This window comes from Pavona decussata, unplaced genomic scaffold, assembly GCF_977016875.1.
Source record: "Pavona decussata unplaced genomic scaffold, jaPavDecu1.1 SCAFFOLD_145, whole genome shotgun sequence".
Taxonomy (NCBI): domain Eukaryota; kingdom Metazoa; phylum Cnidaria; class Anthozoa; order Scleractinia; family Agariciidae; genus Pavona; species Pavona decussata.
The window spans coordinates 391,988-415,455 of NW_028145558.1; the positions used below are offsets into that span (position 1 = coordinate 391,988).

General features: G+C 38.2%; 1 protein-coding gene and 1 long non-coding RNA gene across 2 annotated transcripts in view; one reads left to right on the forward strand and one right to left on the reverse strand.

Moving 5' to 3' along the window:
• Nucleotides 1-23,468, forward strand: part of LOC146466299 (uncharacterized) — a 246,582-nt gene that overhangs the window by 185,035 nt on the left and 38,079 nt on the right. The window lies entirely within an intron of this gene.
• LOC146466309 (dynein axonemal heavy chain 6-like) overlaps nucleotides 1-23,468 on the reverse strand; it is an 86,087-nt gene that overhangs the window by 17,546 nt on the left and 45,073 nt on the right. The window contains exons 44-74 of the mRNA XM_085127479.1: nucleotides 22,846-23,067; nucleotides 21,982-22,129; nucleotides 20,703-20,809; nucleotides 19,744-19,794; nucleotides 19,183-19,314; nucleotides 18,301-18,374; nucleotides 17,976-18,073; nucleotides 17,085-17,248; nucleotides 16,414-16,545; nucleotides 15,529-15,608; nucleotides 15,205-15,285; nucleotides 14,303-14,453; nucleotides 13,757-13,810; nucleotides 13,342-13,433; nucleotides 12,396-12,551; nucleotides 12,227-12,293; nucleotides 11,494-11,648; nucleotides 10,727-10,907; nucleotides 10,429-10,554; nucleotides 10,071-10,180; nucleotides 8,668-8,740; nucleotides 7,276-7,365; nucleotides 6,489-6,571; nucleotides 6,089-6,173; nucleotides 5,363-5,515; nucleotides 4,379-4,609; nucleotides 3,502-3,573; nucleotides 2,804-2,989; nucleotides 2,017-2,075; nucleotides 887-1,000; nucleotides 127-307 (exon numbers count right to left, since the gene is read on the reverse strand). Coding sequence (XP_084983605.1) covers nucleotides 127-307; nucleotides 887-1,000; nucleotides 2,017-2,075; nucleotides 2,804-2,989; nucleotides 3,502-3,573; nucleotides 4,379-4,609; nucleotides 5,363-5,515; nucleotides 6,089-6,173; nucleotides 6,489-6,571; nucleotides 7,276-7,365; nucleotides 8,668-8,740; nucleotides 10,071-10,180; nucleotides 10,429-10,554; nucleotides 10,727-10,907; nucleotides 11,494-11,648; nucleotides 12,227-12,293; nucleotides 12,396-12,551; nucleotides 13,342-13,433; nucleotides 13,757-13,810; nucleotides 14,303-14,453; nucleotides 15,205-15,285; nucleotides 15,529-15,608; nucleotides 16,414-16,545; nucleotides 17,085-17,248; nucleotides 17,976-18,073; nucleotides 18,301-18,374; nucleotides 19,183-19,314; nucleotides 19,744-19,794; nucleotides 20,703-20,809; nucleotides 21,982-22,129; nucleotides 22,846-23,067 — 3,708 coding nt within the window. The remainder of the gene's footprint in view (nucleotides 1-126; nucleotides 308-886; nucleotides 1,001-2,016; nucleotides 2,076-2,803; nucleotides 2,990-3,501; nucleotides 3,574-4,378; nucleotides 4,610-5,362; nucleotides 5,516-6,088; nucleotides 6,174-6,488; nucleotides 6,572-7,275; nucleotides 7,366-8,667; nucleotides 8,741-10,070; nucleotides 10,181-10,428; nucleotides 10,555-10,726; nucleotides 10,908-11,493; nucleotides 11,649-12,226; nucleotides 12,294-12,395; nucleotides 12,552-13,341; nucleotides 13,434-13,756; nucleotides 13,811-14,302; nucleotides 14,454-15,204; nucleotides 15,286-15,528; nucleotides 15,609-16,413; nucleotides 16,546-17,084; nucleotides 17,249-17,975; nucleotides 18,074-18,300; nucleotides 18,375-19,182; nucleotides 19,315-19,743; nucleotides 19,795-20,702; nucleotides 20,810-21,981; nucleotides 22,130-22,845; nucleotides 23,068-23,468) is intronic.

The window sequence follows — 23,468 nt, forward strand, 5'->3', positions numbered from 1 at the left end:
AACAGAACATTTGAAAGCCTGAGGTACATAATACTAGTTATTATGTTTGTACGACTGGACTTACAAATATCAGCGAACTTAAGTTTACTCCAGAATAACAGGCATTGGTGTATATTCATGACTTACTTTTGACTCATTTAGAGTATTGATAAGCACTTCATCATCCAGGATATTTCCTTCTGAAGTGAACAGCAGTTTAAGGATCCTATCCTCAATGGCTTTTAGTTGGTTTTTGTCCGAGTTAATTCGTACAATCAGCTGATTTCTCTGATCTTCAAGGTCTGGTCTCTCAAGACGAACAACATCACTAAAATGAGAAAATTAAACAAAAATTAAACACCAACAATGTTAGAAAAGAGATTCTCTCGTCGTAACCAAACGAATTCAGTGTGCTGAAAGTTTAAAGTCAAATATCACAAGAGAGAACTCGTTCCACCGGATATCCAGCACCTGGATGTGGAATTTTTGGATTAAATTCGAAGTTTTGGATATACTGATGACATACTATCTTGAGTATTTGAAGAATATTCTCAATAAAGCCATCAAATAATGGATAAATAAAGGAATCATGAAGAAACAAAATCGCCAGAAGACCTCCTTAAACAAGACCGTCAATCAATCAATCAATCAATCAATCAATCAATCAATCAATCAATCAATCGAGCGAGCGAGCGAGCGAGCGAGCGAGCGAGCGAGCGAGCAAGCAAGCAAGCAAGCAAGCAAGCAAGCAAGCAAGCATGTAGTCAGTCAGTCAGTCTGGTTACCAATTTTTAAGCTAATGTCACTGGACCGCAAGTAGCGAAAGCTAATCGAGACAGGGAGTGAAAGCGCAACTAAATTCACAATACACAATGTTCTTGACGGAAACAGCAATGGGTGAATGTACCTTAGAAGCTGGTCCTCGAGTCCTGACTTCGTGACGGTGAAGTTAATGATGGTAACCTTGATACACACTTCAGGTAGATAGTGAGGATTCGCCAGTTTGGTGGTCATGTAGAATCTATAAGGAGAAGAAGGAAATTAATTAGGCTTTGGACAGAGTAAGCAGTTGGACAAAAAGATGGTCTGGAAAACAGGCGGTGAATCAACTTGGCTGTCGCTGCCACATCTCAGAAATTATTCAACGCAGTCAACCCAAGAGAGTCTGTGCTACGGTTACAAACATAAACTGTTTTGAACAGGGGTTCTGTCTTTCTGGCTATCTATCTGTCTAACTATCTTGCTACAGACAGGCAGGCAGACAAACAGGCAGATAGACAGACAAAACATCACGTTACTATGTACACGTTTACAGAAATTCTTTTTAATAAGAGATTTCAGTCCTGCTTCTATTTAACAAAAGAATGGTCGCGTCATCAAATTTTTCCGTTTAGGAAACTGGTCATAACGAGTTTGTTCGAAGAGGACACACCTCGTCTGGGGTAGGAGGGTTATCGAAGACACCACCTATCTCATGAACATTACCGACAAAATTTTATTGGCTTTAAAATTTGAGTTGACACATAAATATTCAGCTAACAAGAGTCAACATTGTTGGTCATAGCGAGTTTGTTCTAAGAGGACCCACCATGTCCTATCTCATGAACATTACTGAAAAAATTTTATTGGCTTTAAAATTTGAATTGACACAGAAAAATTCAGCTAGCAAGAGTCAGCATTGCTGTATATAAACAAGAAAAGTGAGGCTTCAATCTCATTGCCATTTTTTACTGCTGGATAGATGGGTGGTTATACAACAAAGCACCATCTTTTGAGGAAGGGGGGGGGGGGGGGTGAGGGGGATTGCATGCAGAGACCACCATCTATTTTGCGGTTTGGTGGGTCCCCTTCGAGTATAGTACTTTTGACCACTTCACTTTAAAAGTCGTGAAAATTTGATGTCATAAGTTATGAAGAATAGAAAAGGGAATGTAAAATGATCACACCCAGCCAATGATACTGAGTCACAAAGAAGTCTTGACAGACCACACAAAATCGACCTGATTAATGCTTAATAACGAAAAAAAAAAAACGTACTTGAAGTTTTTATCATAGTCGATATCACTGTCTCCAAGACGGATCAACAGGCGGCCACCCTGGAAAAGAACATACATATAATTAAAACAAGGACAGACACTTTTCACAGATTTTTCATAGACAACTCTAATTTTATAATTTTTAACTGGAAAACAGCTTTACTGGAAATTCGAGGCCGTTCATTTCGAAGTTGGCGGCAAAAATAGCCATGCGATGATTTTCACGATTTTCTCGCCATTTTTCCGGTATGTTCCTTATAAAGAGCTAACTGAATGTTGTCAACTCATTGGCAGAAACGAAAAGAAAGAGAGAATGGGAAAATGAACTAAAACTACCCCGAAAATAAGCTGTAAATTGAAGCTGTTACATTCTGTCAGGCAATCAGTCCATGAATTTGTACACCATGAAAAGAACTGAGTTGAAATCTTAAAACATTTTTAATTAGAAGTGTAGTATTTTAGTCTTACTGTTTCGTTCGAACGTTTGCTGATACGATGTTTTCAGAGTTGCAGCAAATAGTGACAAAGTTTCGCCGCGACGAATTTCATCTATTCCTAAATATTCACGAAATTTCGCTTGGAGGGAATTCGAAGCCATGCAAAATTCGTTTGCATTGTTTTCATGGAGTGCCGCGTTCTAAGCGAACGAACAAACTTCCATCAGACCTTTTTCCTTGCGGAATAGCGCCATACTTGTATGGCTGCCTGAAGCCTTTTAAGGCAGAGTTTCAAACAATACTCGCGGCATGTAACATCCACGTTACTCTTGTAACACATTACCCTCTCACCTGTACAAAGGTCTGTTTCAACAGGATTGGTTCCAGAGCCGGGTCCAGGGTCTCTCCAACTTCCTCCAAAAGCACAGGCATACCAATACGAATGCAGTTCTCGAGCGTGCGCAGAAAGTTTTGATCAGTTAGTTTGATCACTTTGAGTCCATTCTTGGCTTCTTTTGCTCGGATCCAACGGTTGGCCTGGGAATTGACACGAAAAAGAACGCATAAAAGATCAGTGGCTTTACTTTTATATCAATTTTTATTTTTACTAGTAAAAACATACCCAGAAACACAGAAAGACACCATAGCTTCAAGCAATTGAAAACAGAATTCTGAATGGTACAAGATCTAGACGGCTAACTGCGCTTATCTCTCCATTACTCACCTTATTCCCAATTTGTGGACGAATTATATCTCTAAATATGTATACAAGTCACAGTCTAATTCGCTGCACAGTCTGTCTGCCTGCCTGCCTGTTTACCCTCCCGTCTGCGACTTTGGGCCTAGTTGAACCTATTCTGTCTGTTTGCAGGACACCTACTCTATGTCTAATTTGTAACTCTGTCGGTGAAAAGTACTCTGCTGGAATAATCTGTATGTATGGCTATCTGTCTGTCTGTCGGTCTGCCTGTCTGTCCGCTCGTCTGTTGGTCTGTCTTTGTCAGTTCGTCCGTCTGTCTGTCTTGCTATGTCTCTGTCGGTAAACTGACCTGGTCTTGAGGATCAATCATCAAGGGCCATCGGCGACCTCGAGTCACCAGGATGGCGTTCTCGATGGACACCTACAAAGAGTATAGAACACAAATTAGCAATGGCCAGCAATTGAATAAAATATTTCTCCAGGAACAACGAAAAGTAATAATGATTCAGTTGTGTTCGCAAAAACCCTACTAGCGCACAGAAACTAGTATTTATTGTCTTTGGCTGCGGATGGCTAGGATGGAAATGGACTGTAACTTAAAAAATTTGGCCACTTTTTTCAAGTTCTTCCTGTGTATTGTGGAGAACTCGCTTAAAACTTTTGACATTTTTTTTACATCTGACATTTTTTTATTTATACTCTCCACTCTTACTGTTACATAAGTGCAAAATACAAAAGTTGGAGGTATTAAAAACAGACTAACACGCAGCTCAAAAAATACAATTCAAATAGGGGAGAGGAGATTAGAGGGGCACCTCTAGTAAAACTAATACTGTGCCTCTTTAAAGGAAGTAAATTGATAAGAAAAGTAACTGAGTAGAATAAAAAAAAGAAAGAAAGATATAGCAGAAGAAAAACAAAAATCAAAGAAAAACGAAAATAATTGGAATAAAGTATCATTAATAATGAGCAAGGAATGTATCATCAATATTGAGCAAGGTAATATTTGTAGAGAGCTTAAAACGGATCATAATTTGTTGTTTCCCTGAGGAATCCCTTTATATTTTCTCTCCAGTGCTCTAAAAACAATTTTATCTTAGAGAAAAGGTTCTTTGTTGAATATTTGAGCTGTTTTTTAACCAAAATACAGCAAAATCTCCGTGCCTCTTTAAATTAAAGGGAGACACTGTCATGGGTATTTTGCTGAATAAGTTTTCTGTACTCACTGAATCTCTCGGTAGACCGTCAGCATTCCACTGTCTGATCTCAAATGGGTCTGCTAACACATTGATGAGACTGAAGTCATCTGATACGGGTATCTCCAGTTCTTTACAGCGCTGAATCCAAGATGAGATCAGTTCATGGCGGTACAGACTTGTAAAGGCTCCAAAATACGCCACACAAGCTGCGGCTACAAACACGTTGCCAACTACATTGCCAATTTCCATCTCGAACGCCTGGAAGTTAAGGAGAATGGACGTGTCTTAAAATTGGACGTAAACTGGCAAAGAGAACTGTACAGTCCAGCATACTTGGTTTTCGGATTCTATGTACTGCTCACGTCTCCAACGTGTTGTAATAAGCAGACGAGTTGTTACAAACTTTCAAGTCCTAAGTTATCGCCGGAGAGTTAATGTTAACACACTCAGGGCCTACTATCTTGAAAACAGGCGTGCGTTTCTGAAAACTCCTGAGAGTTTTCGGGTCCCAAAAGTATTTTCGTATCCGTTTTCTATCGATCAGTAATAATTTTCGTACAAACTAGCTCAATGTATTTCTCAGTCTATTAAAAGGTTTCAACGTTTCAGCTCTAAATCGAACAATCCTTTAAGCCCACACAGTGATCAGCATCAAATTTCTCCTTTTAATATCAATGCTTATTCAACCCCTGAGATCATGAGAATTAAGCATATGATCACCCAAATAAAATTTTCTTGATATTTTAATAACTTTTTCCCGGTACTTTTATAGAAAAAAAAAAATATATGAAGACAAGATACGAGAATTTGTTCTTTGATAGGGGTTAAAGGGTTGAAAATCAAATTTCTTGTAACGAACATTGTGCACATAAAATAGTTTTTCGGGTCCAAAATCTTTTTGTGAGTTCAGAGAAACGCACATCATGTCCTCTAAAATCTCTCAAGGGCGTCATCCGGGCCTTCATTTAATTTAAGGCCAATTACTAGAATTTTAATGCCCTTTATACCTACCGCCACATTCTCCGTCCAGCGTCCTTGTTCATCTCCCAGAGCTGTTGTAAGCTTGGAAGCTCTCTTCAGTCGAGCCGCGGTCTGTGCGATGTTTTTGGTCAGCGTTTCTTTCTCGGCGATACTGTGGTCGTAAGCTGCCTGGAGTTCTGCAATCTGAACAAACAGACAAAATATGGGAACAGTTAAAACGGCTCCAAAAAATGAACCTACGTATTGGCTGGCCAGCGGCTTCAACTATGTCAGCTATTGCGCATTCTTTGTTTATAAAACAAACAAACAAACAAACAAAGAACTAAAACAAAAAAACAACTTGAATCTTCTAAACAAATGGATGAGGGGGTAGATTCTAAAAATACTGCGCGGTGTTGCGTCGGTGGAGAGTAGAAATGTATGTTTGGTTTATCAACAGAGTTGATAACTTAAATTATTATTCCACTATTATGTGATATATTTATTCGCTCTGACGAGGGACTAACACTCGAAACGTCGGCACTCAAATCTCTTTACGGTGGCCAATTTACCTTTAGTTATCAGCTCTGTTGATAAACCAAACATCTGCAATCTTTTCAAGCGAGGTTCGTTACATCCACATGCAAAGCCAATTCTCTAGACATCTGTGGGAACGTGGCAACGCTGTTTGTTTTTCGTTCCGATTCAGATCTAGTTACTAGAATATAGAATTATGCAATAATTCCACCAGTGATGATTCTAATTATACAGCTTTACCTTCTCTTCAACAGCGGCCAAACTGTCTTGCTTTTCTTTCAGAGTCGCCATAACTGCATCCAATTCTACTTGCGCAGCCGCAAGCCTACGGGCAGAGAGAAAACATCCTGGTAAGATACTGCCACACGTTGAAATTCCAATCCTAGCAGTATGCAGGATGTTTGCCACATGAACCTAGTTTAATCGCCTCAGCTCCCACGAGTCTCCTGTAGCTCAGTGGTAGAGCATCCGAACTAGTAATCGGAAGGTCTTAGGTTCGACTCCTGATAGGAGCACTCGGATTTCGTTTTTCTGAGTATGCCTATGTCACGTACTGAATAATACACCATTCACAAAGTAAGTAGCAACGTTTAAAAGTATTTCTGACAGTGACATACACTGACATATTCTAATACTGTACCTCTTTTTCTTGGGTTCAACAGTACGGTACACCCTAGCGTACAAATCCATAGCACGGACCCACATTACCATGGAACGGCAGGCCTAAGAAGAAACAAAACCGAGAATGTTTTAGAATACATCACAAATTAACAATTTAATTACAAGGCTGAGTTCTCAAGTAGCAGGTAACAATAAGGTGCCCCAGGAGTCAGAAATTTGGCTTTAGAGGGAAAGTAGTGTTAATCATTAACGTTGAAGACCGTGTGTTTTGCATCGTTCAAGGTAGCGTTTTGTCTTTGTATACCAGGGCATAAAAAAAACAAAAAACAAAAAAAAAAAAAGCAAAAACAAAAACAACAACAAAAATAACTTCCTGAAGTGCCAATATATTTAGCGCAGAGCACAAATTGGGGAAAACTCTCCAGAACGAATTGAAATTTGGAAGACTTGGTTTTTGAGGAAAGATAAATTCCTCTAGGAGCAAGGACGAGAACTAACAACAAACTCAAGGTGACATTTTGAAATATGAGATTAAGTTTAAACGCCAGTTCCGAAATATATTCGCCATAATGAATTCAGCAACACTGTGAAATTTTATAAAGATGTGCTTTAAACTCGAGGAAATACAGAAGTTTGAATTTTGCGATTTTATGCACGCCATAGATTTCTATACAAGTTGTTTTTTCTATTATGGCGAATTCATTCATTTAATCTTCAACTGAAAAATGTCACAATAACCGCGAACTGTTCCATTACATCCAAAAAAGAAGACAAAAAGAAGTTAAAATTAAAATCATTCAACTAACCTTGGAAACCTTCTCCACATTTTCTGGTGTAAACTTTGGGTTGTCAATGTATTTTTTTAACTTCTTCAACATGGCGTCAGGAATGCTATCCTGGAGAGCAAAGACAGAAAGACAATGTGAACAGGATTCGTGCCATTTAGTTCCAGGAATCAACATATTAGTTCTCCTTACCGAATGCAACACATGTATTCTAAGTTTGGTTTTGAGAATTTAGTTGTAGCATAAATGCGTTGAAACACAGTATGCAACAGGCTTTTTGCTGGGAGAGTATAACTCCAATACTGGGTGAGAGGTGCCTTGCCACTTGCCGGTTGTTCTACATCAAGTGGACATGGTTGTAGTTCATGAATGTTATCTTTTTAAATGATATTGATATTTAACAATTATTCCACAAGCGCGCGTTGGATATGAGAAAATAGATAACCAACGAGGCGTGTAGCGCCCAGTTAGCTATAGTCATCACATACCCAAGAGTCGCGAGTAGAACTATTAGAGAGATTAAGCACCACATTTGCGGCAAACGGCAAACGGCAGAAATGATCACGTGACCATGTTTATCCTTCATTTGCCGCTCGCTGTTTTCAGTTTCTCAGAAAAATTGAGTGTTTTTGCGTTAGAATTAAAGGCCAGAATTATCTTGTACTATTTTTATCTACGTACTCATATTTTCAAGAAAACATAAACGCGAATCTCACGCTTGCCGTTTGCCGTAAACGTGGTGCTTAATCTCTCTAATTGTTTTATTAAAAACAGTCAAGAAATATTGCTAGATCTTGCTGAATTCGCGTTGCAAGAACAACCAGAAGAAAATTTAATGGTCGCTATTTCTCGGGCATGGTTTAATGGCTCATATATCATCGCCGATTAGCCAATCAAATCCCTGGAATTTCATTATACAATGAGCCAGTTTTTTTTTAATAATTAATGATATACACAAACGTTTTTTGTGAAAAAAGAAACGTTCGTGAGTACGAGTTGCGACAGCTTAATTTTATTTGTGTAAACTTAACAAACGGAGTCAGTACGCCATTTTAGAGTTGAGTGCTTAATAGTCTACTGTCAGGAAAACAATACATAGGACACAGGGCCCCGTGAATCTGGGTCGAAGCTTTGAGTCGAAGCTTGTATCAAACCTAGGTTAACTGCAGCCTCGATTCCACTCAATTGCTAGGTTACTAAGCACACAACTGTAAATTTGGCTACCGTTATTATTTTGTTTTCAAATCTTCTCATCCTCAAATTCCACATTCAAAACTTTTTGCTCCAACGGCGGGTGTTATGTAGGCGTTGACAAGTGTAACATACTCCACAGTGAACAAATAGCACAGTTCTTCCGTTGGGACCAACATTGCGAAAGGCAGAACAACAACAACAACGAAAAACGTTACTTACCTTGTTGTAATCCATGAGCTTGGTCAAAAATTTGGCATCTCCCAGGAGATTCTTTGCTGTTGCCCAGTCTGGCCTAGTTATGGAAGAAAGGGTTATAGAGATTACAAACTGATCACAGAAGTACAGAAAGTAAGTAAGTGAGTGAGTGAGTGAGTGAGTGAGTGAGTGAGTGAGTGAGTGAGTGAGTGAGTGAGTGAGTGAGTGAGTGAGTGAGTGAGTGAGTGAGTGAGTGAGTGAGTGAGTGAGTGAGTGAGTGAGTGAGTGAGTGAGTGAGTGAGTGAGTGAGTGAGTGAGTGAGTGAGTGAGTGAGTGAGTGAGTGAGTTAGTAAGTAAGTAAGTAAGTGAACTTTATTTAGACAGGGTGGCCCAATCAGCTACGGGGCTGTTATCCTGAGGGGCCCTGTATACACCTAAATTAATTATTATTATGATATGAAAAAAAAATTACAATATATATATGACTCAAACACTTTTGGGTTAAAATATCATAGGATAGAAATAATAAATAAAAACATTTGCACACTAAGAAAAAAATCTATGAAAAATCGTGTTTCATCATTAGTCGCTTAAAAGCCTCCAAGGACGCTGCCCGTTTGTATGTTTCAGGTAACGAATTAAATAAAATCGCTCCGGAGTATCTAAAAGTTCTCTTCTTGAGGCTAAGTTTGGGTCTTGAAGGATAAATGTCTTCACGCCGACGTGTATTGCAACTATGGAAACTGTGGTTTCTATTAAAATAATCAGAAAGATTAAGATAGAAGATAGTCGGTTGTTTTTATCACTAACAATAGTCCAGATTAACTCGACCTTAATTAACACGAACGACTTCTACACTTCAACTAAAGAGTTTTCATGTTTCACTTCAGTTATTAACTGAAAAAAAACTGAGATCCGTTTCCTTGGTATTTTTAAGATAGTTTCAACCTGCTCCTGAGAGATTCTAGCAAATTTGACACTTTCCCCTAATAGAGTGTTTTCACATGACGTCACGGCGGTCATGTTGGTGTCCCAAAACAAAGAAATGGCGGCCATGTTGTTGTCCCAAACTAAACCTCTGGGAATTGAACTCTATTTTTAAGCAAACACTTTCTTTTGTTTCAGTAAACTAATAAGGCCGGTAGTCACGTGAATGAAAATGCTCTATAGCATAGTTTGCTATGAGTAATTTGATAAGGTTAACTAATACGTCTCGCTAGACCAAATCAAAACCAGGTTCGCAAAAGGTCAAGTGCAAATTAGTTGTTTGCATATGAATGAAAAGTAATTTTCATGATAAAAACTGTGCACGAAGCCTCGCTTTCATAATGAGGTTCGAAGCAACTCGGAAATGGTCTATTCAATCCTCCACAATGCTAAATACTATGTATGTTTGGTTTAAAAAAAGTGTTCATATTTCAACTTACTTTGCATTCAGTAGAATACAAATGGACTCCATGACAGTCATAACCAGCTCGGGGGGATTGGTGAACACACGCAGCTCAGAGATGTCGGACTTGTCCAAGGAGTCAAGAGCCTGGGAACGAGAAAAGTCTTTAGTTACTATGATTTAGAATTTATGTTCGCTACTTTCGTTTTTGGTTACCAAGGAAATGCTATAAATCATATGAAATAAAAAATCCCTCCCCCCTAAAGACTAAAGAGGTGCAACTTTGATAACACTTTCTTTTTACCTTTTTTTAATGATTCGTATACATTTTAATGTTGTTCATACAAGCAATTGGTTTTCTGCGGCATTTCTCTTACACGAAGTAAGCAACTCACCTTCTGAGCGGCATCTAGGGCGGGTAAAGCCTCGTCCAAGTCCTTTTGAGCTTCAGCCGCGATAGCCTGGGTCTCATCTGCCTTTCCTTTGGCGACTTCCTCCTCTGCTGATACAACTTTACGGACCTGGAAAACAAAAATAAACAAACAAATAAACAAATGAATAAAATATTTAATGAATACATGATCCAATGAATGGTTGAATGAACGACCGGTCGAATGAACGAATGAATCGATGAGCGAATGATGGACAGATTGAAAGAATAAAGGAAGAAGTACTTCACATTTCAATACTTACCTTATCAGCTTCATCTTGGTCAGTCTGTAGTTTGTCCATGAGTTTCTCCACATCAAGTGACTTTTGTTTCAGTTGAGGCTCCAACGCCACTAGTTCAACCTGCATGTTATCCACCAGATCATTTGTTTCTAGAAGCTTCTTTAAGCCATTCTTCACTCGGTCACGTGCACTAATCAGCTGCCTGCAATACAAGTGATTGGCATGAATGATGAGATTGCCACGAGTGATCCGTTGATTGGTTAATGCTATACCTTAGAGAGCTTTAGTAATAATAAGATGAATTTTCTCAAACTTCCATGTACGAAAATTCAATAGTGTGTTTTCACATGACGTCACGGCGGCCATGGTGGTGTTCCAAAACAAAGAAATGGCGGCCATGTTGGTGTCCCAAACTAAACCTCTGGGAATTGAACTCTATTTTTATGCAAATAAATTCTTTTGTTTCAGTAAACCAATATGGCCGGTAGTCGCGTGAATGAAAACGCTCTATAGCTTACATTTGAGTGCTCATACATTTTTATGGGATGTTCAATGTCATCCAAGTTCAAGTTTAATTGTCACAGCCATTTCTTCCCGGAAATTGTAATGGTTATGATTAATTGGCGATAAGACCTCGTGTCGTCCAATTCATTCTGCAATCATTCTCGCGACGAAACAAATCGGACTGTCGCTATGCGATCTACCGATTTAGTTAATCACTCGTATGATTGCAGACCAAATTGGACTCCACTCAGTCCTATTACCATGCTTAATCGTCGTCACAATACCTTCTTTTGTCATCCAACATCGATAGATACAGGTTTATAAGCTCTAGGTAACTGGTCGGAGTCGTGTAATATCGCCTTCGCAACTCAGCATAAAATCTGTCTGCCATGGAACTCACGCTTGTATGAATTTCAACACACATTTCTGCCACTCTATCCTGGAACGCAAACAACAGGCATCAGAATAACAGAAATGGAGTAGAGTGTAAATATAAGGTTCGTGCTTTCAAGTGCATGGAGAAGAGACTGAAAGAAGAAACAAAACAAAACATAAACTAGGAAGAGAGGGAAACGGAAAGAAAGAAACAACAAAAAACAAACAAACAGACGGACAGATCGACAGACAAAAATGTAAAGAGACAGACAGTTAAATAAGACAGTTAAGAAGAACAGATAGCCAGCTACTCAGAAAAAAAAGAAAAAAGAACAGTCAAACAGAAAGAGTCAAACGGACAGACAGTCAGTCAGTCAGTCAGTCAGTCAATCAGCCAGTGAGTGAGTGAGTGAGTGAGTGAGTCAGTCAGTCAGTCAGTCAGTCAGTCAGTCAATCAGCCAGTGAGTCAGTCAGTCAGTCAGTCAGTCAGCCAGTGAGTCAGTGAGTCAGTGCGTCAGTCAGACAGGCTATCAGATCGACTGAGAGACAATACCCAAATGGACTGACTGACTGACTAATAAACTGACAGACAGACAATCAGACCAACAGACTGAAGAAAACAAAAACAAAACGTGTTCGTACCTTAACATCTCCAGCACCCAAATCAATTTCCTCGAAAAAGTTCATTGACACAGACAACAGCGCCTCTCTACAAAAGCAAAATAAATTAAAGAGTTTAACTATAGAGAAGTTACAACGCTCCACTTGTGCTCAGTCATGAAGGTGTTTATGTAAGCATCATTCAACTGACCTTGGCCACTCTGTAAACCAGTCGATAGTACAGCAATTGACCAGTGAGGGGAACATACGGCAGCGAGTACGGAAAGCATCTCCCACAGGACTCATGCAGAGTACTACATGAAGGTTGTTCCGCACTCGGCTGATAAAGTGGTTAAATACCGCATCCCTGTGAAATAACAGAACGTTACTACGTAGAAAGTTGAATAGCAGGACACATGAATTTAGACACCTTTAGATTCTACTGAATACGAGTACGAGTTTTTCCAATCGAAAACGAAACGTAGCTGATCTCGTCGTTTTGCAATCATGAAAGGGCGTAACTATTAGCATTCAAAACAAGTGTGTCAAGATCGACTCGTTCAGTGCGGTGCGTACTTGCATTCAAAAATATCACGAAAAATAATAATAATAATAATAATAATAATAATAATAATAATAATAATAATAATAATAATTTATAACAATAATTCTTTATTCAAATATTCCACACAAATTGCTATTTACAATAATAATAATAATAATAATAATAATAATAATAATAATAATAATAATAATAATAATAATAATAATAATAATAGTGATGATGATAAAGACTCGGAGTAAAACAAAATCTTCCGTAAGAAGTAGACCCCCCCCCCCCCCCCACCCCCGCCCCATACCATGTCTGGAGCTTCAAGCTTCGGTTAATTATAATTATAACAATGATCGTTTATTCAACCTTTTTGCAGTATAAACAAGGCGGGTCATTAATTACGTACAAATATATCGGACACATAAATATAACTGTTTATGTTAATACATATCACATTTCGTTATTTCAAACAAGATTCTAGTATTTTATGCAATTGCATCTGAATTGATCACAGAGAACGCTCAATTGTTGCCCACACCTAGTGCCTTATCATAAAGGAAATTAGACTCTCACTACCCATTGACAGATGTCAATCAAACCTTACCTGTCACCTTCAGGCACGCCCGCTTCCTTTGCATGTGGCCGGGTTCCATTCAACACTTGTTCATATTCCTCTGCTTCAAACAAGTTTGGCACCTGACATGAAATTACCGCAAAACACTTCACACCGCTGCTACTGTCATGACGCTTCAACTAAACGTTTGCCATAATTTGTTACATATTTTGGATGATTTACGCTTTAAGTTTCCCTATCGCTTTGACATTTAAAGTTTCACACGTGAACGCTGCGTCTTGGACTACCTGAAAAACTAACCCACATCCTATTGCTGTCACAAATCAACAAAGACTTAGTTGGGTAGGTTACAAGGCCACAAATTGGTTTTACTACGAAACTATGAAATGCATATTATAGATTACGAGAATCTACCAAACAAAGAGACTTAACAGTTAGAACGTACCTCGCCAGAGTTTAAGATGTTGTTGATGTCTTCAAGAAATTCCTCAACAACGATCTGTGAACAAGAGAGAGCTATCATTAAAAGAAAATACAAATAACGACTGCTGAAACAACTATCTTCACGAATTTTAGTGAATATGAAGAGAATTTTTGGGGTAACATTTACTCGTTTCAGTAGAGACAACACCGCACCAACTTAGTAACAACCGGGGTATCACTAAGAACACAGTTTCAGACAGTTCTCCACCTACGTGACAGTAAATAAAATCAATAGCAATCTATCATCTAGCCGAACGTCCGTAAATAAGCATTGTAGCAATAGGAAAATCCGCCTGAATGTCAGTAAACACGATCAGGCAATATTACTCAGTATAAATCTACTCAAAAGCCGATAAATAAGTTAAAGCATTGAACAACAAGCGACGCCACTCCGTTAACTACCAAATGTTTATGATAAAAGTATCGTATCCATAGATCACTTATCTGTATGGCAATAAATAAGCATTATAGCAAAATACGCACGGTACCGTCTCAAGCAGTTATCTACCTGTGTGTCGGTGAACAAGAAAACGGTGTTTTTCCCCTCCACTCCAGCCGACATGTAAAGCTTCTTGAGATCTTCTCGGAAAGCGGAGTAGTCGTATCCACGAGTGAGCTCGATTTGGAAGCAGTTGTAACCAGACATGTGACATGCAAGTCTGAAAGTACAAGGGGTGTTGGTTGGAGTTACTAAAATACCCCGTCAAAATTATTTTTAGAAGTTCAACAAGCCTCTTGTTAACAACAAGGTAAAGCCATGGGCCAACAATGGCCAACGACGTTTTCTGTGACAAGAAACCAGTCAAACAACTGGTAGTACACGGCAGCATTGCCTCAGTGTTTTGCTTGGATTCACCGGAGTATATATTGCTGGTGAATCAAGTTTCAAGTCTAAAAAAAATGTGTTTTGGACTGTATGACAAGACATAAACCCCGAAACTTCATATCTTCCAATTGAAAGCCGATCACGTTGACCACAGTACCACCACCTCTCCAATATTTCCACTAAACCTTTGACAGCAAGCCTCCTGTTCACAAAAAACCCAACAATGACTGTTTCACGACATTGAACAAATGGCATGAACTCATAAGAAAACGTGGATGACAAATAATGGTGTGGATGGGAATGGATTAGGTTGTTTCAAAGACCAGTTTAGTAATCACTCTTACGAATCAGAACAGTCATAGACAGCACGATGAACCAATCAGAGCTCGAAACAAATAAATAAGTAACTGCACCAAGCGCGGGAAACCGGCTGCGACCAAGTCACGATTGCTTTTAGTTTTGCTTCTCATTGGTTGAGAAAGTGGCGCGAATTTTCTAACCAATCACAGAAAGCAGTAAAGCAAAACCAAAGCAAACGTTTGACACTCAATTGAAAATCGCTCCATCATATCAATCTGCATTACCTTGTAAGGCTCTGCTTTCCCGTTCCTCCAACACCAACAAGAAGAGCATTTCCACGAGGCTGGCGAACCATTCGAGCAATCCTGTGGGAAAATATGAGCAAATTCCACCTTGGTATTGATTAAAATAAATGTTAAAGGTAACCCCTGATGACGAAAAGTACTCTGTTTCTCTCGTTTACCGACGCCATGTTGGTTGTACTCACCGGCCCGTTTCGTTTTGAAAATAAATTTTAACCGTGCTCTCCTTCCAAACAAGCTGTTGGAAACCGTGAAAAACAGTTTTTATTGAACGCAAATAGGAAATACGTTTATTATTTCACTCACCTGGAAACGTGCTCTATTGCATCCATGAAGAACACCAACTTCATTTCTTTTGAAGAGTTCATGTTGTAGTCGTCAAGATACTAAAAAATGGAAAAAAGACAAGTTCAGCTAAACGTTACCTTGAAACTTTTAATTACCCTTGGTCACGCTCTGCAACACTAACCCGCAGTAGTATCCACCTTAACAATTCGTAACTACAGTTGAAGTAGAAATGTAAAGAGAAACGAATTGCAGTTGGTAGTAAGTTTGAGTTAGCGAGATGCAAGAAAAGGTAGCTGCTGCAGGTAGTTGTTGCTTTTCACGGCGAGTGAGTCAAATCGTTTTGTTTTACACAAATGAAAGGACAAAAAACAAAAAGAAAACAAAACAAAAAAACAAACAAACAAAAAAACAAAAGACTAAAAAATCGTAAGTGTTCCCTTAGCGAGGGAAAGATATTGAGAGATAAGTAATTGTAGTAAGGTAATTGTAATTTGTAAACAAGTTATGTAATTGTTTTTATTTATTGATTGATTTTTTTCGATTTTAACTACAAAGATTCTAATGAACAAAAAAGAAAATTTAAATTTATTAATTTCAAAGATAATAGAAATAACTAAGCAAGAGTCCAGAAGGACTCCAATATTAAAATGTCATATTTTGTTTTTTCACGCAGTTTCGTCATTCTTTACATTTTTCTTATGAGTTTTACTTTCCTTCAGATTTGTTGAACAAGAATTAAAGTAGGACAGAAAAGAAGAACCTTAAGCAAAAGCTTATTTTTCCACTTGGACTTCTCCAAACGTTTTCAAGATACAGATGAAAAGTAACAACATTTTTGAGTTTCAAACCGTGTTTTGAGTAACAGTAATTTCTAATGTAAGAGAAAGATTAACTGAATCTTACATCTGTCAAAAGGTTCTTGACTTTAGTAATATCGACCAGCTCTTCGTAAATCCTGTCCGCTGGGTCAGCTCCCATCTTCATGAAATCACCAAACAGGATTGGATTGGTTTCAAACTTCTCCGATTCAACATTCTGGTAAAAAAAAAAGAACATATTTAGACATCTATTATTTATTATTAACAGCCTTCAGCAACATACATTTTATTGGCGAAATAACAACTGAAAAATGAAGACGCTGTCTCAGGATAATATATTCACACACTCAAGGCGGGGAGCAGGGATGGCGCAGTGGTGAGAGCACTCGCCTCCCACCAATGTGGCTCGGGTTCGATTCCCAGACTCAGCGTCATATGTGGGTTGAGTTTGTTGTTGGTTCTCGTCCTTGCTCCGAGAGGTTTTTCTCCGGGTACTCCGGTTTTCCCCTCTCCTCAAAAACCAACGCTTCTAAATTCCAATTCTATCTGGATCATTAGTGTTCCGTTGAAAATACGATGACTCTTAAATAAAGTGATTTATTTATTCTATTTTTTATTTACATAAAAACATGTTCAAATTTCAATTTGATCTCGAAAATGTCCCCAATTAGTGCTGTGAGCTAAATACATCGACACTTAAATAAAGTGATTTATTTCTATCTTATGCAAAATAAAAAAGCCACTTTCAGTACAAACCTGTGAGAAGTGCTTCTGTGCCATCTCGGAAAGGATTGTGTTAAAATAGCGTTTGTCTTCTTTGTTGATAAGACGATCGTGGAACACTCTTTGAGCTTCATGACAAAACAAACGGAATATCTGACCAGCATCGCGGATGACCCCTGAATCTGCCTGGAGTACACCTGCAAAGGATTAATAGTATAGTATAATATGATATGGTGTTGTTATAGCGCTTTACAAGGTGGTTCTAACTTTTCAGTTGGGATCAAATCCTAAAACCATTGAAATGAAAGCTACTGAGCAGTACTTTCCCGTAGTATTGTTTACTACGCTGTACAAGGTGATTCTAACTTTTGAGTCTGTGGATGAAGTCCTGAAGTGTGACCATTCAAATGAAAGCTACTGTGCAGTACTTTCCTGTGGTGTTGTTTGTTATGCTGTACAAGGTGATTCTAGCTTTGAGTCTGTAAATGAAATCCTAAAGAGTGACCATACAAATGAAAGCTACTGAGCAGTGCTTTCCTGTGATGCTGTTTATTATGCTGTACAGGGTGGTTCTAACGTTTGAGTCTGTGGATGAAATCCTGAAGTGTGACCATTCAAATGAAAGCTACTGTGCAGTACTTTCCTGTGGTGTTGTTTATTATGCTGTACAAGTTGGTTCTAACGTTTGAGTCTGTGGATGAAATCCTAAAGTGTGACCATTCAAATGAAAGCTACCGAGCAGTACTCTCCTGTTCATTACTAACAATTGAAATCTTGAATTAAAACAAAGAAACAAACAAAAGAAAAAAGGAAAAAAGCCATCGAGCAGTACTTTTAGCTAGCTGTTTACTTTTTCAATTTTTCCTCGTGGAAATTAAAATGAAAATTAAAAATCAAATTAAATTAAACAATCCGTTTTCTTACCTTGGATGCACTTAGACAAATCTCTCAGGTTGAAGACGTAGTGAGATTTAGCAGGCGTTGGAAGAAGATCCGTGCTCATCCGAACATAAATTTCAACACTAGAACAAATCAAGATAGAGAAAACTATGAATAAGGAAGACCAAACAAACACACAAATAAAAGCACACACTCAGGCAAAGGGTTCCAGTCCTCTACAGGTAACCGAAAACTCGGTCATATCTAGGAGACTGGAATTGAGTAAGATGTCTTCTGCGAACTGGGGAAGGCAACATCAGCTCACATAATCCATAAAAACAGAACAAAAAGCAAATTCATTATCACGCACCTCGCTCCCACAATTGCATCTGCACAATTCCTGACATCCTGAGGGAAGTCTATCAAGAATCCACTGACAATAGACTGAACGAAAAAAAAGAAAGAAAGAGCATGAAAATATACCTGGAACACATAACTCATAAAGGGAACATAAAGGAAATCACTATGGTGAAGGAGGTTTGGTTTAAAAAAAAGGTCAACTTTTGCTTTAAACTGCTTCAAGAATTGTTAATGGTCTGAGAAGCGAAATCAAACACTCGGATGAGCGTTTCGTTCGATTTCCATACACCTCGAGAAAAACAAAAACTTCGGCTGCGTCTCGTTTTTTTCAACCCCTTTCTCGTTGTTTGGAACTCGGATGAAACACTCTTCCTCGTGTTTGATACATTACTTCAAAAATCTTTACAACACTGTAATTCCATGTCTTTAAAAGATTTCCGTAACCCGTAAAATTGCCCAACACCATCCAGTGAGGTCAGTAATCAAAGCTTGCTCGGTAATAAGTTCCACTTTGGCGCAAGTAAAAGCAGCTGATGTATAATCATCATGTTGAGGCTTCTTTCATCAGGGAGTGTAAGGGAAAAAGTGGTGAAAACTGCTATATTCGAACAGGGCCCACCAAACCACAAAATAGATGGTGATCTCTGCCCCCTTCCTCAACATAAAAGATGGTGTCTTTATTGCATAGCCACCCCTCTATCCAGCAGTAAAAAAAATGACAATGAGATTCAAACCTCGCTTTTCTTGTTTGACTAGTCAATAAAATTTTGTCGGTAATGTTCCTGAGATAGGTGGTGTCTTCGATAACCCACCAACCCAACACAAGGTGGGTCCTCTTCGAACAAACTTGTTATGGCCAGTTCCCTAAAACCACAGGAGTAACTAAACTTACCTTAAAGATATGTTTCAGTGTGTGCTCAGCAGATGATGGAATACTGAACATGCTGAAGTGACGTAAGAACCGTGGGGTTACTGGATTTCTACCACCCCCAGGGGGAGCACAAGCTGCACAAATGGTCATGTCCTGTTAAAAAGACAAAATAATTATTTCGGAAAAAAAGCAGACGGCACAGTACTCTGTTAACTTGACGAAAAGTAATGTTTTGCTCTAAGATGGTTCTACTGTCTCCGATGCAAAGTCCTTGACTTTTTACTGTTATATAATTTTTTTTTCACGGGCATCTTAGTTCTTTTTACAAAAAAAAAAACATTAATAATTCATAAGCCCATTGACCTATCAAATGGTCGATAATACATCCCGTGCAGTGACTTTCTGTCGATAAACCTTATCCTTATTAGTATGCAATGTTTTATCAGCTGATAAAACACTCCTCATAAGTATGCGGTGTTTTTCTCGTATGCTTATTTCCAACGTTCACAAAACTCGGCAAAACAAACCTAAACCCGCCCTATCCGTAGAAAAAAGAAGTAGCAATAATTCTCAAACACTTACATGAATTTCCTTCCAGAAAAGCTTCTCTCTGTCATAAAATCCACGGAAATCCTGCAAAAGAAGAAATGGTTATGGTCACAGAGTGGCTTGTTTTATAAATAGGACGATTTATTTATTAAGTGTTAACAACATTATTGCAAAATATGAATGATATTTGAAGAGGTGTACTACAATCTAAACTTCGCTAAAAGACACCTCCAATAGGAGCACAGCGTCTCTCCCAAGCGGGTATTACTTAGTCATGGTACCAACTACATACATAAACTGTAATTTTAACTTTACATAAGTGAACATCCCTCCTATTGTACGCAGACACTCAATAACTTATGGTCCCAAAACAACGTTTATTCTAGAGCTGCAGCATTGCAAATAAACGCAAATAAAAATTTACTGGTGATTAAATTTGCAATAGCACGTAAATCATGGCGCATAAATTTGTACCAAGGAAGGCAATGGTTCGTTATTTGTGGAACAGTTTTTTCACTATAAACCTGAAAACGTTACACTGCAAATCCAGTCTGCTACAGGAGCAACTTATTAAGAAAGTTCGATGTCTCAAAATAACGTTGATTTTTGTACCAACAATTAAGGCTAAATCTAAAGTTGAGTATGAGATTTTCAGATACATGTATCTTAAACACTTTTTGTGACAAAAGCCTTCTAAAATCTTCAGAGACAGCCAACTGAGACTTAATAAGCCAGCTTTGAGAATAATTCCTGCCAAAGTGTCCAATTATGGAAGGTTCGATGGTATTATAGGCTGATCTTTACAGCACCTTGTCAACGTTGCGAAATCTTAAGATGGCCGCAAGTTGTTGTTTTCGAAACTTTAATAATGAATCAAGGTGTCCAATTATGGAAGGTTTGATGGTAAAATTGGCCGATTTTGAAAGCCTTGTCAACCCTTGGAAATCTTCTTAAGATGGCCGTAAATTGTTGTTTCGAAACTTTAACAATACCTGGTACTGTCTAAGTAGTTCGATTGGTGGCTGTGCTCCGTATGTATCCAGCTTTGGCATGTTGAGGTCATCAACAAAGATGATCATTCGTTTACCAGCTGGTGCACCTAAAACCACAACAAGAACAAGATTGGTTGAGTACCACAAGAATGAGCCAGCTATAGTTCAGGGGTGGGGAGGAAAGAAATAGGGGAAAAAAATTTAAGAAGAAGGTCGCCAGGCTACTAAGTTCCATTCACAATAACTGCGCTCAATTTGGTTTTTGGAGGTAATACAGCTATTTCAATTAACGTTGTCGGATTAAAATTAAGCTAAAAGACAAGACCGCAATGTTTAGTGGGATTATTTTTTTATGAATAATTTCATCAAAATCATCCCTGCACGTGCAGGTCATTGTACTGCTCATTACAACCTATTGTTTTCTTCCAGGCATGACTGATTTTGATGAATTTATTCATAAAAATCCCACGTAAACTTTCGGTCTTGTCTTTAGCTTTATGCTTTGAACCGACAACGTTAATTAAAATAGCTGTATATCAAAAACGAGAAGGTGTGTTTCATCTGATATCCAAACACTGGGAAGTAGGGTTGAAAAAACGAGGCGCAGCCGAGTTTTTTTAAACGACTTCGAGGTGTATGGATATTTGATGAATCACACTTTCAAGTGTTTGATATGGCTTCTCAAATGATCAATAAATCTTCGAGAAATTCAAGGCTAAAGTTGGCAAACGTTTATGGTAATTAGGATCACATATCCAAACCATGGTCACAGCAGTGATTTTCTTTGTTTTCTCTTGATGAATTATTGATGAATTTGAAAAGGGAATTCCGAATGGATCGGAAGCAAATTAGAAGCTCAAAAAATGGTGAGTAACTCAAGTCAGTGTTTAATTTTTATTGGTGATTAAAAAAAGTAAACGTTACTTCTTCCTGTAGTCTGACAGTTGATTTAGTTGTCAAACCATACCAGAACTACTTTAACCAAGCCTTAACTAATATTTTCACTGAATTTAAACGAAAATCTGACCCAAGTTAATGCACAAATTCTAAGCCCTCCTACATCACTTCCCCACCTTTCCCCCTTAAAGAAAGGTAATTACCACGTACTGCAAAGAAATAGATGCTTTAGACAAGCCGAGCGAAAAATTCGTGAACTTAATCCATCGTGAAATAGTCTGGCAGTCAATTGCAGAAGAGATGAGGTTTTGTCGCATGGCTATGCAGAAATAATATCAAACAGCACGTCAAGACCGACAAAACAAAAAGTCATTAATTTTACCAAGAATGTTCTTTCGCTTCTTCTCCAGCTTGACTTCAATCATTTCCTGAGTTCGCTGGCTGCTGGTCTGAGCTGAGAAGTTCATCATAATCGGTACATAGTTTGCCTTCTCACTGATGTCAGTCAGAAGGCCTTTGGCTACCACAGACTGGAAAAGAGATGTCAAAACATGCGTCAATAAATATGGTGACATTTGGTCTTTTTTTGCGGCGTTTAAGGCTGGTCGTAAAAAAATTTATACAATTTTGGCTTGTAGCAATGGTTGCTGAACAATTTCTCCCGAAATTCTTCTCAACCCTTAAACCCCCTAATATCAAAGAACAAACTCTCTTATCTTGTCGCCATACTTTTCTTACAAAAGTACTGGGGAGACGTTTTTAAAGTATCACGAAATTCCCCTTGGGTGATCATATCCTTAATTCTCATGACCTCAGGGATTGAATAAGCATTGATATTACAACGAGAAATTTGATGCTGATCACTGTTAAGGGATTAAATGGTTAACGCGAGTAGGGGCAGTTCACTGAGGGAAACAGTACATGAAGAGCCACTCTATTTACAGCTGTTTCGACAAAGGTTGTCCAAAAAATGCATAGAAGCGTACGCGACAATGCCGAAAGGTAAATTTCAGTGAAAGCTCAGAATCCATAATGCCTCAACAAAATATACAGCGAAGACTTGAGATGGCGGGCAATATAGATTCTGAGCTTTTACTGAAATTTACTAGGTATTTCCCAGACTGCCTTGCGTACGCTTTTGCGCTTTTTTTGGACAACCTTTGTCGAAACAGCTCTATTTGACATTGCAAAGCCCTAGTTTGGAATTATTTCGAAGTTTTACTTTTCAGGAATGAGAGAGTCTCACCTTGCCAACTCCAGTCGTACCAGTAAACATAACTGATCTGTTGACAGCCAAGAGCTTCTCCATCATGAATCCATACCTAACTGTGTCCACTGTAGGCACCAGCAGATCAAAGTAAGGGATATCAGGGCTGTACTTGAACGATGGAATGATCTTTTCCCATGGTTCGAGCCGGCGGGTGTCAAAATCAACAAAGTAACTGAAAAGATCACCAGAGCCGGGGAGCTGTAAAAAACAAACTAAATAAATCACTTTATTTAAGAGTCATTGTATTTTGCACAGAAGACTAATTGATCCAGATCGAATTAGAATTTAGAACTGTTGGTTTTTGAGAAGAGGGGAAAACCGAAGTACCATGAATTATGCATTTTAAACGCACCAGTTGACACAGTATTGCGTATGAGCGCAAGTGAGTGAATGTGCGTGTATATGCGTGTTTTGTTCGTATTTCATTATAATTTGATATGTACGTCAATGTTTCTACTAAATGTATTAGCAATGTATTACAGTGAAAAAATCAATAAAATACAATAAATAAATAAATAAATAAATAAATAAATAAATAAATAAATAAATAAATAAATAAATAAAAATAAAATTATAAAAAAAAAATCAAAAACAAAAAA